The sequence below is a fragment of the Crocodylus siamensis genome, chromosome 6 (assembly GCF_052110815.1).
Source record: "Crocodylus siamensis isolate JL-2025a chromosome 6, ASM5211081v1, whole genome shotgun sequence".
NCBI classification, from domain to species: domain Eukaryota; kingdom Metazoa; phylum Chordata; order Crocodylia; family Crocodylidae; genus Crocodylus; species Crocodylus siamensis.
Genome location: NC_143400.1, coordinates 29,099,076 through 29,113,615, shown reverse-complemented (window position 1 = coordinate 29,113,615; position 14,540 = coordinate 29,099,076). Strand labels below are relative to the sequence as shown.

The 14,540-nt window shown below is 58.3% G+C and overlaps 1 protein-coding gene across 25 annotated transcripts in view; it reads right to left on the bottom strand.

Moving 5' to 3' along the window:
* Positions 1-4,727: 4,727 nt before the first annotated feature.
* The window catches only part of CAMK2B (calcium/calmodulin dependent protein kinase II beta), a 65,570-nt gene continuing 55,757 nt past the window's right edge, over positions 4,728-14,540 (bottom strand). For 12 of the 25 annotated variants that reach the window (XM_090052718.1, XM_090052726.1, XM_090052723.1 and 9 more), the window contains 8 exons: positions 13,522-13,570; positions 12,373-12,480; positions 11,304-11,432; positions 10,208-10,336; positions 7,405-7,480; positions 6,930-7,024; positions 6,247-6,481; positions 4,728-5,684 (listed from right to left, as the gene is read on the bottom strand). In XM_090052718.1, coding sequence (XP_089908844.1) covers positions 6,249-6,481; positions 6,930-7,024; positions 7,405-7,480; positions 10,208-10,336; positions 11,304-11,432; positions 12,373-12,480; positions 13,522-13,570 — 819 coding nt within the window. In that variant the 3' untranslated portion in view covers positions 4,728-5,684; positions 6,247-6,248. The remainder of the gene's footprint in view (positions 5,685-6,246; positions 6,482-6,929; positions 7,025-7,404; positions 7,481-10,207; positions 10,337-11,303; positions 11,433-12,372; positions 12,481-13,521; positions 13,571-14,540) is intronic. The other 13 variants (XM_090052744.1, XM_090052745.1, XM_090052734.1 and 10 more) reach the window with 4 other exon arrangements.

The following is a 14,540-nucleotide window of genomic DNA, read 5'->3' as shown; positions in this document are numbered from 1 at the left end:
GCACCTACATGGGACACAGTAAACCCAGAGTCTTCAGCTGGGGCCTTTCTCTGTTCTTTCCATCAGGAAAAAACCCACTTTTGCTATTTTCCAATAGCCTGGGAAGTCTGCTGCTCCCCAGGGGCCCGCATCCAAGACATTGTGGAGAAGATCCCCTAAGTTCCTCTGGCCCACAGACCACTATCCCATGCTCCTTATTCTTCTGTGCACCAATGACATGGTTCAGAGCGCTCCCAGCCAGGTCATGAGGTGCTGTAGGGATTTGGGAGCGGGGCTAAAGGGTCTGAGTGCCTCCCAGTCTCAGGCTATGGGCTGAGGGAGAGGAGGATCCAGGTAGTGAACCAAAGACTGTGGCGCTGGTGTCATTGGGAAGGCTTCGGCTTCCATGACCACAGCCCGCTCTTTGGCGAGAGAGGCAGCAAGCCGCTGGGAAGAGATGGCCTCCACCTCTCTCCCCTGGGGAGGAGTCTCTTCTCAGCCAGGCTGGCTGACCTGCTCCACTGGGCTTTAAACTGAGCCTGCTGGGGGATGGGGGGACTACCGCCATTGCTGGCCCGCTGAGCAACCCTTGCAAAGCCAGCGGGCCAAGGCACTTAAGGGAGCCTACCTCAGCCCTGGTACAATCTGTGGGCAGGGCAAGAGCCCCCAAGGGGACTCTTGCCTGCCTGTACACAAATGCCAGGAGCTTGGGGAATAAGCAGGAGGAACTCGTCCTCCTGCTTAATGCAAATAATTATGACGTTACAGGGATAAAGGAGACCTGGTGGGACTCCACCCATGACTAGACCTCAGGTCTAGATGGCTACGCCCTGTACAGGAGGGATCAAGTAGATAAAAGGGGTGGGGGTGTAGCTCTCCATGTTAAGGAAAGCTATGCATCCTTACACCACAAGATGAACATAAGCCTGCAATGCGATGCTGCGGCTAGTGAAGCGACCAAAATGCTGGTTTGCATCCATAGATGCTTCTCAAGCAGATCCCGGGACGTCATTCTCCCCTTGTACTCGGCCCTGGTGAGGCCGCAGCTGGAGTACTGTGTCCAGTTTTGGGCTCCGCAATTCAAGAAGGATGTGGAGAAGCTTGAGAGAGTCCAGAGGAGAGCCACGCGCATGATCAGAGGTCAGGAAAACAGACCTTACAATGACAGGCTGAGAGCCATGGGGCGATTTAGCCTGGAAAAGTGCAGGCTCAGGGGTAATCTGGTGGCCACCTATAAGTTTATCAGGGGTGACCACCAGAGTGCCCCAAGGGATGACAAGGTCGAACGGTCATAAACTACTACAAGACCGTTTCAGGCTGGACATAAGGAAGAATTTCTTTACTGTCCGAGCCCCCAAGGTCTGGAACAGTCTGCCATTGGAGGTGGTTCAAGCACCTACATTGAACACCTTCAAGAGCAAATTGGATGCTTATCTTGCTGGGATCCTATGACCCCAGCTGACTTCCTGCCCTTCGGGTGGGGGGCTGGACTCAATGATCTTCTGAGGTCCCTTCCAGCCCCAATGTCTATGAAATCTATGAAATAGGCCAAAAACAAAAAAAAAAGGCTGAAACTTTGGTGAGCGGATCTGTAGCTCAAGGTGGTAGAGCTTGTCCTTGTAGAGCAAATCAAGGGACAGCTGCTACTGTCAAAGCAAAAAAAGCAGCGAAAGCTAAGAGCCAGTGTTGTCAGAGGGTACCCCAGGTTTATCCATGCCTGCCTTATGTCTATCAGTTTTAATGAGAGCCAGGACTGGGCTCTCTTCAGCCTCACTTCCTGCCTAGCCCCAGAAGCCAGGCTCTCAAGGGGAAGGCTGAAACTGTTATTCACTGCTTGGGATTTAGGGTGCTTTTCTACTGGTGCAAGCCCAGCTCCAGCAACAGCTGTGGGGACCCACAGCCTTGCCCTCACCTCCACTGGAAGGACGGGAGCCAGCCGGGCAGCACGGGGAGAATTAGCCAACTCTGCTGGCAGTGGGCCAGCACCATGGGCCCCCCCCACAAAGAATAAGACGCGGCTGGTTCACATCATCCTGAGTTTTTTTTTTAAACACTATTTTTCTTTTTTTTCTGTTTAATTTATTTGCAGTTTCCCGAGACAAAAACAAAACCCGAGTCGTCATTGACACTTACAAGGCTCATAAAGAAAAGACAGTGAGATGCCAAGGAATGGAAAGGGCAAGAAGGGGATTCAACACCCGCATGCAGCGGGCACAGGGTGGGTGCGTGGTGAGGCTCAGCGAGATGGGGTGGCCAGGCAAAACTGGGGCACCTGGAAGGGCAGGTCCCATGATTGCAGGAACCCCCACTCCCTGGACACGAGGCAGGGCAGCAGTGCCGGGGGCACCCACATGGTGTGGGCAACCAAGAGCTGCTTCCTTTCTGGTCCATGTCATCCCTGCAGGCATGAGAGCCCACCCGTTCCTGCTCCTCCGGCAGGGCCAACTTCCTCCCTGAAAAGAGCCCCCAGACACACACTATTGACTGGAGGGTGAGCCAGGCCAGAGCCTGCCCAGAACCACCCAGCTGGCCCCTATCCTGCCCCAGCTCCCACCTCCTCTGTGCAGGTGGATGTGGGGCTGTCCAACAGTGCATGGAGAGGACCCAAGGCCCGGAGCAGACCCTGGAGCCTCATGTAAGGCAGCTGCCTTGGCCGGGGGCTTGGCAGGCCCCCCTCCCACCCCACCTAAGAGACCCATTCTCTTAGTCTAAAGTGCTTTATGGCTGTGTCTGGGAACAGCTCCTGCTCCTTGGCCTCCAAACCACCCCCAGCCCAGCCTACCTCTGTGCCTGGGTGCACAGTGCCCTCACCCCCTCCAGGCAAGCTGCCAGCTCTCGTGGCTGCAGTGCCCACCATGCCCCGGTCCCATGGGTTGGAGGCCGGGCGGGGGGGGGGGCACACTAACCCCTAGCCCATGTTACCATCCAGCCTAGCTTGATCTCAGGCCCTGTTGCAATTCTTCCATAGGTTCTGGACACACTCCCCAACCCCTGAAGGACCAGAGCCCTGCCACTACAGCTAGCGAGCTGCATCACTAGAGTATGCCCCCCACATGCACACGATGTACACCTCCACCTGGAGATGGTCACTCACACTCCCAAACCAAGGACCCTAGGCATCTAGTTGATACACTGCAGCACTCCCCACTCAGCTCCTTGGACCACATCTTGGCCACAGGCCTTTGAGACCAGCCCAACTTTGGTCATCCTCTCCCTGCCTCCATGATGAAGTCCCTCTCTGTTCCCTGCCAGGCTCCAGGAAAACTTAGCTCGACGCACCAGTCCGGCCACCAGGGTGGATAGCTCCCACAGGGACTCTGCCTGCATCCACACGGACTGCAGCTGAGACTGCTGAGAGCCCCAGACTCTGCCCAGCCTGGCCCTGCCTACTCCCCACCTGGGCCACCTGGCATGGCAGGACCCCAGCTGGGGAGAGCCAGAGCCCTCTGCTAGAGCACACTATCTCTCCAATGGCATCCACTCAATGGTGGACCAGCCAGGTCATAGCAGCAAGCCTCTAGTCTTGACAAGGAGCCCCCCTGTGCCCCTACACCTACCTGGCTCCAACCCAAGGGCACCCACCCAATGCCTGCCCAAGCCTAGGGAGAAGTGGGTGCAACCTTCATCATCCCAGGGCATACAACCACTGCCTGCTGTGGAAGGACCCCCCTCAGCCTCCAGCTTCCTTGCCACCTTCACTCCCAGTTTCCCCATGTCTGCACACCTAACACCAGCTTAGCCACCCAGCACCATATTGGGAGGCGAAGCTACAGCCAGAAGGCCAGGGGCTCAGCTCCACAGGGAGCATGACATGTGGCACATGCCATGTTCCCACACAGCAAAGCAGGTGACACCCCACCAGCTCTGATTCGGGGCAGGGGGTTTGAGTAAATCCAGACACACAGAGCTGCTGTCACACTCCCCACAGACACAACGGCAAAGTCACAAGCCCTCTGTTTGGGCATAGACTTGGCACAACCTGAGCCTCGTGCTGCTCTCCAGCCACATAGGCCAACAGCATTTGATTTGAAGCTTCAGGGCCTGCCATGCTGCACCCAGGATGGCTGTAGAGCCACCCTGACACCCTTTCCAGGGCCTTTTGTCCCCGTGGAAATACCAGGCCTCATGGCCAACACAGGCTGTTTTTCATTCTCCCAGCTCCACACACCTCCCTCCCCTAGGGACAGCACTATGGCCACAGGGAAACTGCCCCACAGCCCAGCATGCCTCACTGGGGGCACATTCATCCACCTGCTATCCTATTCCCTCCCAAACTAGGATGAGAGGAGACCATGGCCTAGGCCCGTCACCCCCATACCCTAGCTGTTGGCACAGGCACTGACAACCTGGGTGGCTCACAGCCTGGCCCCACACCTCTGTTCTGTAATCAGGAGCCCACAATCTGGCTGGAGAAGAAGCAGGAAACTCTCACACAACATTAGACCAAACCCCCGCCTGCCTGCCCGCAGCACTCACTCCCTTCCCTCTAAGGCTATTTCACAGGGAACTCATAGACTATGAGGGTTGGAAGGACCTCAGGCGGTCATCAAGTCCAACGCCAAAGCAGGACCATTCCCAACTAGATCATTCCAGCCAGGGCTTTGTCTACCTGCATCTTAAAAACCTTAAAAACCTCCAAAACCTTCTGGATCCTGAACCCCTCTGTACCTCTCTAACTTGAGGTTTCCCGGGATCCCCTGACTATGGGACCCAGCACAGAACAAGGAGCCTGCCACAAGCCCCACCAGCTTTGCCCCCACCACACTGCTTCCACGCCAGCCCAATCAGCTGGGAGGGAAAGGACTGCAAACCCCGCTCTCAAAACCCCCCAAATCCCAAATATATATATATATATATATATATAAAGAGAGAGAGAGAGATTAAACAAGGAGAGAGGGCAACTGAATCTGAGGAGCATCCAAAGAAAAACATGACAACCCGTCGGCGCGCAAAGGAAAGAGTCCGAAGAAGAAGTAACAACCATCATCATCATAATAATCCACAAGCACAAGTAGAAGGGCAAAGAAAAGAGGGGGCCTGAGCGTCCGCAGGGGCAGGGGGGGCCACAAGTCCTCCAGAGAACGAATGGTTGAAGCGCACACGACCACGGGAGCAGGCCCATGCTTTGGCAGAGAATGCAAGTCGCCTTGGGGGTGGGTGGGCGATTTTTTTTCAGGCTTTTTTTGTTTTTCTTTTGTTTGTAAACCACCTAACAAACTAGACCATTGTTCCACATGGGGCATGTTGGGACGGGGAAGGGGGAGGTAGACACAGGGTGCGGCAGCCACGGAGCCTCGGGACATCCCCCCTCGGGCTTCGGTCTGGTCCACGATCGCTGGTGTCCTTCTCCCCTTTCATACGTTCGGGTCGCAACACCTAGTCACCAGGACAGACGGACATGGGGACAGGATGGGAAGGGGACGCTCGGCTAGGATGGAGCCACTGGAGAGGTCACGTCTGGCCTGGGGTGGGTTTTTTTTTTAATTTTTTTTTTTTGTACTTTTTCGGATTTTTTTTTTTAAGATCCTTAGTTTTTTTTTTTCCCATTTTTTTTTTTCTGCAAACACAGGCACTGGAGATGGGAGGGGTGGGGGGAGGGGGACACGAGCATGCGGGCGCGTGCTGGCCACTGCTGCTCCTGGCTAGCGGCTCGGCGCGAAACACCGTCTCCGTCGGGGATGAAACCACAACAGTCGGCATGAGCTCTGCAGAGACACAAGGACAAGGCCCCGTCACTGTCCGCCTGGCGCTGGACAGGGCACAGGGGTGCCATCCCTCTGCACATCAGGCTACAGAAGCTCTGACCTTGTTGTATGGAGGGAGGGAGCTCTTCTCTGCATCACCAGAGACCTTCACCTGGCTGCAGGGAATGGGGAAACTGAGGCCCACCCAGGACATGGGATGCCTCTGCGTATGGGGGTAACAGGGCATGATTAAGAACATAAGAGCTGCCATAGACTGGGTCAGACCTTAGCTCTGTCTTGCCCACCCTCCTATGCTGGGAGGGAGAGTGAGCTGGGCATGACCCAGGTTGCTTCCCCTGCTCCTCTCTCACTTGCCTCTAGCATTTAGGGTCTGGGACATTCAGATTTAGAGGCCCTTCCCCTCATGCCCAATACCCCTTTACAGGGAAGCTGGTTCGCGCACTGCAGGGGTTCAGACTCTGCCAGGGGCTGCTTCCAGGCTCTTCCTCCTGGCACTGCCGGGTGCAGGGGGACCCAAGCTAGGACCCCCGGAGGGGGCAGGGGATGAGTGTCCTAGCCTCACCTTCACTGGAGTGGCGCCACGGGTGCCCCCGAGCAGTGGAAGTGGACGTTCTGCCACTTGCCGTCGCGGCGGTGCCACACACGGGTTTCCTCAGACTGGCTGGTGCGGGGTCGGCCCTGGCCGTCGATGTACTGCGTCAGGCGGATGTAAGCGATGCAGGCTGCGTCGTCCCCAATAACGTGCACGTGTGGGTTCAGGATGGTTGTGTGGATGGGCTTGTTGTTTTTCGATAACACTACGGGGGCACCGGGGAATCACTGATCAGGACTTGGGGGCAACCACACCACAGCGGGGGTTGGCAGCAGCCCCCACTGCCCAGGCCCCTCCACACAGCCCCAGAGGGAGACGGGAGCCCCTTGGGCAACACCTGAGGGGAGAATTCTCTTCATCCACCCCTGGAAGGGGCACCATTCCCCTCCCTCTGCCCTCCAGATTGGCATTGCTCCCCGCACACAACCCTGGGGTGGGGGGGTGGGAGGGAGCTCTCATGCCACCCCAGGCTACTCCACATCCCTCAGGGTCTCCCTGAGGTCCACACACAGATGGAGGAGCTGCCGATGGCTGCTTGCCTGGGGCATATGGTTTTCAGGAGGGTCAGGAACATTGCCCGGGGTCCCGCTGACAGCCACTTGGCCAGGGGGCCAGGGCCAGGGCCAGGACTGGGGCTGCCGTGGGACACTCACAGTTCTCGAAGTAGAATCTGTGGAAGTCCATGCCCTCAACCAGGTTGCCCAGGGCTTCGGGCTCGAATGAGGTGAGACCTGGGTCACAGATCTTTCTGGAGGAGGACAGGTGGAGGGTGAGAAGCCTGCCCTGGCCCTGGCTATTTGCACCTCTCTCTGTAGAGGCAGTTTCCCGTGCCTGCCCCTCACCCCCGCAAATCCTCCCTCCCCACACTTCCCCACACAAGGCTTCCCAAAGGCTTGCACCCACGACTGCTGAGGACACAAGGGCAGGCAAGATTCGCCCTACAAAGTCCGAGGCCCCTTCCCAGGACAGCCCTCTAGTTCATGGGTGATTGGAGCCTGCTGCGTGAGGCTGAGGCTCCCACTCGACTTGTTACTGACCCTCCCAGAAGGTGGCTGCATTGCAGCTGCAACCCAGGCACCCGCCCGCTGTGCACACACCACCGCCAGCCTGCTGGGCCCCTGCACTCACGCGTAGGCCTCAAAGTCCCCGTTATTCACTGCCTCAATCAGCTGCTCTGTGATCTTGATGATCTCCTGCTTCCTTGCTGCGGGCATGAAAAAGGCAGAGAATCACCAAGCTGCCCATGGAGGGCCTGCCCCACTGCTTGGCAGCTCCCCACGTCCCACACCCTTACACCCCTGGCTGAGCACAAAGCTCAAGCACCAACCAGGTAATCCACAGAGTGCGCATGCCCCAACACGCTACCCAGACCGGAAGCCACAGAATCCCAAAAGCCCAGACTCCAAGTCCGGAGTTACCCCCCGTGCTCCACAAACAGCCCAGGCCACCCTCTGGCTGCACCCCAACAGCCCCGCTCCATACTCCTCCGGCGCCCCGTGCCTAGCCCCCAGCTGCAGCCACCATGGGCACGGAGCCCCATGCCCAGCCCGGCTCTTCCCCAGAGCTGAGAGCCAGCACTGGGCACCAGCGCAGCATGCTGATGACCCAGTTAGCTCCAGCCCCATGCATTATGCAGGGAGGCACTGCTCCGCGCTCTGCTGAGGCCATGACCTCAGAGCGGTGCACGGAAACTTCTGGCCTGCCATGCAGCATCTGTTTCACGCTCCGCTGAGATTCCCAGGCCTGCCCTGGATCCCTGGGCTGCACGGCCGGGAGGAGGGGAGCCTATGCAGACGCCTGGGGGGCTCAGAATCAGGCCACAGTCCCTCCCTTGCCAGCTCAAGCTCCAGCACAGCCACCCCATCTCCTTGCCGTGCCCAGCTCTAGCTTCCTCAAGCCCTGACTTCTCAAGGCTCTTCCCCCTGTAGGCCTGAAGGCCACCCTAGCCAAATGCTTAGCATCAGCAACGTCGTTTTGTGCCCTGACATAACTAATGCCACTACCTAAAAGCAAAGCCACCGGGTTGCTGTGTAGGGTGACATCAGCAACAAAGTTAAAAGAGGATGTGGTTTAACAGCCTGTCTGAGATAACAGCCTGACCGGAAAATGAGCCCTGTGAAGGATGACTGGTGAATATTTATGGCATACATACAGAAGAGAACTGTAAAAAAGGTATATAAAAACCTAGGAAAAAAACTTAAAGTTGGTGAGAGGAAAAGAAACAACTACTCGAACCCTGGCACGGTCATGGACGCCTGGCCAGCTGAAATGCCTGCACCCATCAGCAGGCTTGCGGAAGAATATTTATATAGACTGTTAGGGCTTGTTTGAAAGCAGAGCGCTGTATTTAAAGCTTTGCTTGAATATTGGTATTATCTGTGTGTTCAGTCAGTTAGGATGTGGGACCAGAATAGTCTCACTGATTAGTTCATTTTCATTCACCCCATTCCTTAACTAAATTTAGTACAACACCCACACACCCTGATTTCCACATGGATGGCAGACAAGCCGCTCTGATACTGTGGGGAGGCTGCTGGAGCCTGGAGGTGGCCCAGGGCCATCACTGGTCAGCCCCACAATGCTGCTGCACCTCCATGGGTGCCTGTACTCAGGGTGGATGGCCACACGGACAGTTATTTGCACACCAGACTGGGCGATGTGGGAGTAGGGCTCACCTCCCCTGGCAGCTCCTCACCTCCGCAGGCAGAAAGCAGGCTCCGCATGGGTACTTAGGTCATCTGTCTGCTCAGCCTGGGCTGCACTGACCTAGCCACTGCTGCTCGTTCACAACACGGGCCCTCAAATGCATGCCAGACACCCTGGCACCTGGGCCCCCAGCTGCTCTCCAGAGCTGCCCTGCCTCATGAGCTCTCCCAGTGATGCCGGGGACCCAGCTCTGTGACCAGCAGAGAAGGGGAAAGCCAGGTAAGTCAACCTTCCTCCACACAAGGGATGCCCGCAGCAGCAGAGGGCAAGGACACGTGCAGCTGTTCTTTGCTCACACTGGCAGGATCAGACCTGGACCCCCAAGCTGGCAGAGGCAGAGCCCCATGGAGCGAGCTCTGGCATCACATAGCTCCTAAGCAACACACTTCAGCTCTGTAGCATCTGCCATGGCCCAGGTACCCTGAAGCCACTGACCTCCCCTCCCAGAGCCCTCTGCCTGCAGCACCTGTGAGTCCCAATGTAGTACATCTGATCTGGCTCCACTCTCATGGAGGAGGCACAAAGCATGACCCCTGCTCTCCCTGCTGCTTGGAGGGAGCCCGTCCTCACATCCCCAGTCCACGCAAAGTCCCTCCGTACATGGCAGCCGGCTGGTCATGTGTGGCACTCAGTTCCCCCTGGCCCCCAGCCTGATACTATCTCCAAGGCATCTCAGCTCACATTCCCTGGTGTCTCCCGGGCTGACACCCAGCTCTGTAAGTGATCTGCCAGTCTGCGGCCCTCTGGGCAAGAAATACCCCTGGCCCTCTCTGCCGGGAAGGGGGCCACCACTGGCACCCACCCAGCTGATGGGGGGCTGAAAGGGCTAACAAGCACTGGCACCCAAGACACGAGACATCCCTGGGCTCCCAGCATCTACCTCTATTAACATTGCTGCAACCCCAGCACTCAGGTCCCCGATCCCTGCCAGCACCCAACCCACAGCCACTGGCTAGTGTGGCCCAGACCTGACCCCCAGCCCAAAGCTCCTTTCCCCGCTGCTGGTGCCACCTCCTTCCAGCCCTGGCACTGCTTCTCACTTCTACCCCACACCCCTTGCCAGCTCCACTGATGCCCCCTGACACTGAACGCTAAGCTCCAGCTTGCTGTTCTGCCTCAGGACATTACTGCTGTCCCTCACCTGTGCTGTACCTCCAGCTTGCTCACACCACCACAGCACGCCCCAGACCCCAAGCTGCCCAGAGGCAAGGCCCCAGCTACTTACACTGGAGAGCTGGAGGGTTGGTGGCAGCCGGAGGCAGGCAGGGCTGGCTGGCAGCAGGGAGAGGCCCCTCGGCATCTGGGGAGCCTGTGCCCCTTTTCACAGTGCTTAAAAGGTCAGAGAACCGGGCTGCTATGGGGATTGATGACAGAGCAGAAAGGAGAGAGAGGGATGAGACAGGGGATGGGATGGAGGAGACAACAGAGGAGCACAGGCTGCACCAGGGGAGAGCAGGATGGAAAGGGACCAGAGGAACTGGGATACATCTCAGCAGGACCTGGCCAGCGCCAGAGCCACACCCAGCCCCTGGCCCATGTCTGCCTTCACCACAGAATAGGGACAGGGCAGGGGGCAAATCCCTCATAATTGTTGCTCTGACCTTGTCCAGCTCTGGCAGGGGCCTGGCCTCCAGACTGGCCACAACAGTGCTCAGAGCACTAGCCAGGGCCTCCCATGCTCGGGTCTCTCCCCTGCTACCAAGCCCTGATGAAGGGTCACTTTGCCCAGCCAAGCCTCCTACAGCACTAGCCTGAGAGCCTGGCCTGATCAGCTGAGGCACAGGCAGGTCCGAGTGCCAGCGGGGAGAGGGGTCCTTCCTTCCCACATCTGTCCAACCCCAGGAGCTGTGCCGAGCCTGCAGGGAGCCCTGAGCTCACAGACTAACTCTGTGGGTTGGTAGGGAGGAGCTAGAGCCCGGCTAATGGAGGGCAGGGGGGCCTGGAGATGCTGCAGCATCTCTCTGAGGGGTGCCTGCCTCACAGCTGCAATGCTTGAGGGGCCATGGCCAGGGGCAAGCACTTGCCGGGTGCCCCAGCCCAACACCAGCTGGAGAGACTGGGGAGAACTCCCCATCGTGGCCTAGGGAGCTCGCCGGGACTTGCCCATGCACATGGCTTCACATCTGCTGGGATCGGGGCAGAGACAGTAACAGAGCCGGGAGCTCGTGCCCTACCCTCCTGCAGGAATCCCAGGGACTAGAGACAGGCGAGCCGTGCTGCAGCTACCTGGGGTCTCGGGCAACAGGCCCCAGCTGCACCAGGGAAGGCTCTGAGCTCCTCGGGGGCCTGGCTGCTGCCCATGACCAGGCCCTGCTACTTACACGGGGGAGACAGTGGGTTGGTGGTGGCCGGAGGCGGGCAGGGCTGGCTGGCGGCCGGCTGTGGCCCCTCGGTGTCTGGGGAGCCTGAGCTCCTTTTCACAGTGCTTAAAAGGTCAGAGAACCGGGTGGCTATGGGGGGAAAGGGAGAACAGACAAGAGAGTGGAGAGGGCAGAGAGCAATGAGAGGCGGAGGGGAATGGAGGCGTCACAGAGCAGGGCGCGACTGAGCAGCTGTAGTGGGGCAGAGACAGCTGGGGCTTCTCTGCCGCGGTGAAGGAGCGCAGCCAGACTGCTACCGGCAGAGCCCTCCTGCACGCCAGACACCCACCCCTCGTCCCTCCTCTGGGCTTTTCTTGGCACCCACATGCCCAGGCCTACTGCTGGCTGCTTGACAGCCCAGGGTGTCAGAGTCTCTGGTGAGGCAACCCCCACTCTACTGCTATCACCACTGTTTTTCCTGGAGCTGCCCCTCTCTAACCATCCCAGCTACCACCAGAGCAGCTGGACACCTGTCTCCTCTATTAGAGCAGTCTAATTGACATGTCACCAATGCCAATTATGCAGATCACAGGCCTCAGGGGCTAAGGTCCAGGAGTTGCCTGTGGTGTTGTCCAGCCCAGGGACTGGGGGGGCCCTGGAGCTGCCAGGAAAGGGGCATGGGGAGTTGTGTGGCCCTTCTCCACATGGCTGCCTCTAGGATGGAGCTGGGTAGGAGCTCTGCATGGGGAAGGAGGAGGTCTTTGGCTCTAGCCAGTCCACGGGTTGCTGGGACAGGGGCACAGGGAGACATAGGTGTGCAGAGAGAGCAAGACGGGGAGATAGGAACATATGAAGATGGCCAGGCAGAGGTATGGACAGAGAGAGGGGGTGCATGGAGAGCTGGGCACAGGGATAGACAGAAGGCTGGGGAGACCTATTTGCTTCTCCTGACATCCTAGAAGGGGCTCCTAGGTTTCCCCGCATGTGCCAGGCTCTGTGGTGACCCAGCCCTTCCATCTTGCCCTCCGCCATAGGGCCAGAGAGGTGCCACTCATGACCCAGGGCACTTACACGCACGGAGGTGACTTACATACAGCAGCGGCAGCAGCAGCAGCAGCAGTGGGAGCTGGAGGAGGAGGGCTGGGCACCTTGGTAGTGGGTCCCAGCTCCATCGGGCTCTCACTGTTGGGGCTCTTGGCTGGGGCGCAGGGGGTGGGCATGAGGGAGAAATGGAAATAGACAGAGAGAGAGAGAGGAGAGAAAAGAGACAGCAATGGCACAGAGACATGACTGGTGGGAGAAACAGATGCCCAGAGCCCACCCAGGGCTGGGAGGGAGTGAGGTGATGGAGCTGGGGAGATGATGACAGAGAGGAGACAGGACTAGCAAAGGGGCCGGGAACCAGGACTCCCTGCCTGGCTGAGTCCCTTCACTAAGTGTCTCTTTGGGAGGCCCAGCCTGGGACATGTCCTCCAGTAGGCTTTATGCTGCCTGGGACCTGCCTGGCCCACACCATGTCCCCTAACACACACGCAACACAGCCCAGACACAGCACACCAAGCCTTGGCCCCCTGGCAGCCCCGGGACAGGCTCCAGCCCCCTGGCACCCTACACAGCAAGTCTGACTCCCTCCTCCACCCCCTGAGACCCTTCAACACTGGCTGAGCAAGCAACAACCTACCCCTACTGCACACACGGCACCCACAGCTCGACCCCACCCAAGGCAGCAAGCTCTGCCCCAGGGCTGCTCAGACTCGGCCAGTGGGCATCTGGCCCCTGGGCCTACCTCTGCCACTTCGCATCTACTCCCTGGTCTCTGCCTGACAGCAGATGTTGCTCCACAGCCCCAGGATGGCACCAGTCGCCATCTCTGAGCTCCTGCCCTGGCAGGCCCCATAGGCTCCACCACTGTGGCGTGACGGGCCAGCCCCCAGTTCCTCTGGGTGTCTGCTCTCTGGCTAGCTCAACCAGCCTGAGGCCAAGAGAGCTCTGGGGGTGCAACAATGCCTAGGGCCTGGCTGCAGGTGTGCTGATGTCCCCATTTCATGAGGTCCCAGCACCACTCCTGGGGCCCACGGCACTGCCAGCACCTGGCTGGCACAGACCCCCAGGCAGTCACCAAGTCTTCTCCTTGCCTCCAGGCTCATCCCCTCCTGGCCTGTGGCCCCCAAAGCCGAGTGCTCCATGCATGCCAAGCCCGGCTCCACTCACTGCACCACCAACCCCAGCTGCAGGTTACCTTTGGTGTCCTCGTCTTCGATGGTGGTGTTGGTGCTGTCCGATGACTCCTACAGGAACCAGTGGGGAGAGGGGTGGGGAGAGACAGGAGGAATGTGTTAGTTCAGGCTGGCCCAGGCTGGAGGGGCCAGGACAGGTCTCTGGCCTCTCTGGCAGCCCCAGCCACGGCCAACTGAGGGGAAGATACCTTTTTCCCCAGGACCTTTTTCCCCTGTCTCCCCAGCCCCCACCTCTCAGAGGTCCATTTAGATGCCTCTTGGATTCAAATGAATGACCTGAATGGCACCATATGACTGAATCCCAGCTTCACACTGGCTTCTGGTGACCAGGAACTCTGTTACCAATGCTCCTGGGTGCCTGACAGACAACTGGACACCAGATCCTGACACTTCTCCTGCCACCCTGGGCCTGACATCAGAGGCCCAGCTCCTACAGGCTTTCCTTGCTTTCTCCAGCTGCAAGAGGACAGACACCGTCACCCAGCAGTCAGCATGTGCAGGTGAAGCATGCTGGACCAAGCACCTGCAGTGCTGTGCTGTGCTGAAGAAAGTACCCTCCCTCTCTTTCCAGCTGCCTGGAGACCCTGACCTTTTTAGATCCAGCTTCTCTGCTCTTCGCTTTGGGCCTCCAATGGTGATGGTGCACAGCAAGGAGTGCTGGCAGCTAAGCACAAAGTTGTGGCCTTTTCCATGGGCAGCAGAGAAGACTATCTACAGCTCAGACCCTTCAGCCGGCACATGGAAACTCCACTTACTATCCAAAACACCTCTAACTATCCCGTGACTGAGGAGACATTAGGGACCAGACAACACACACCCTGGCCCCCTTTCCCTGCACATGCTTCACTCACTGCAGAGACAAAACAGGCTCCAGCTCAGACATCAAAGAACTCCCTTTCTCTAACAGGCATCATGTCACCCAAGCACAAGTTACTGCTGCTGTCCTATTCCAGGCCCTCCCAAGGGACCCTGGGAGTGCAACCAGCCCAGCATAGACATTCTAGGTGAGGCTCCAGGCCTC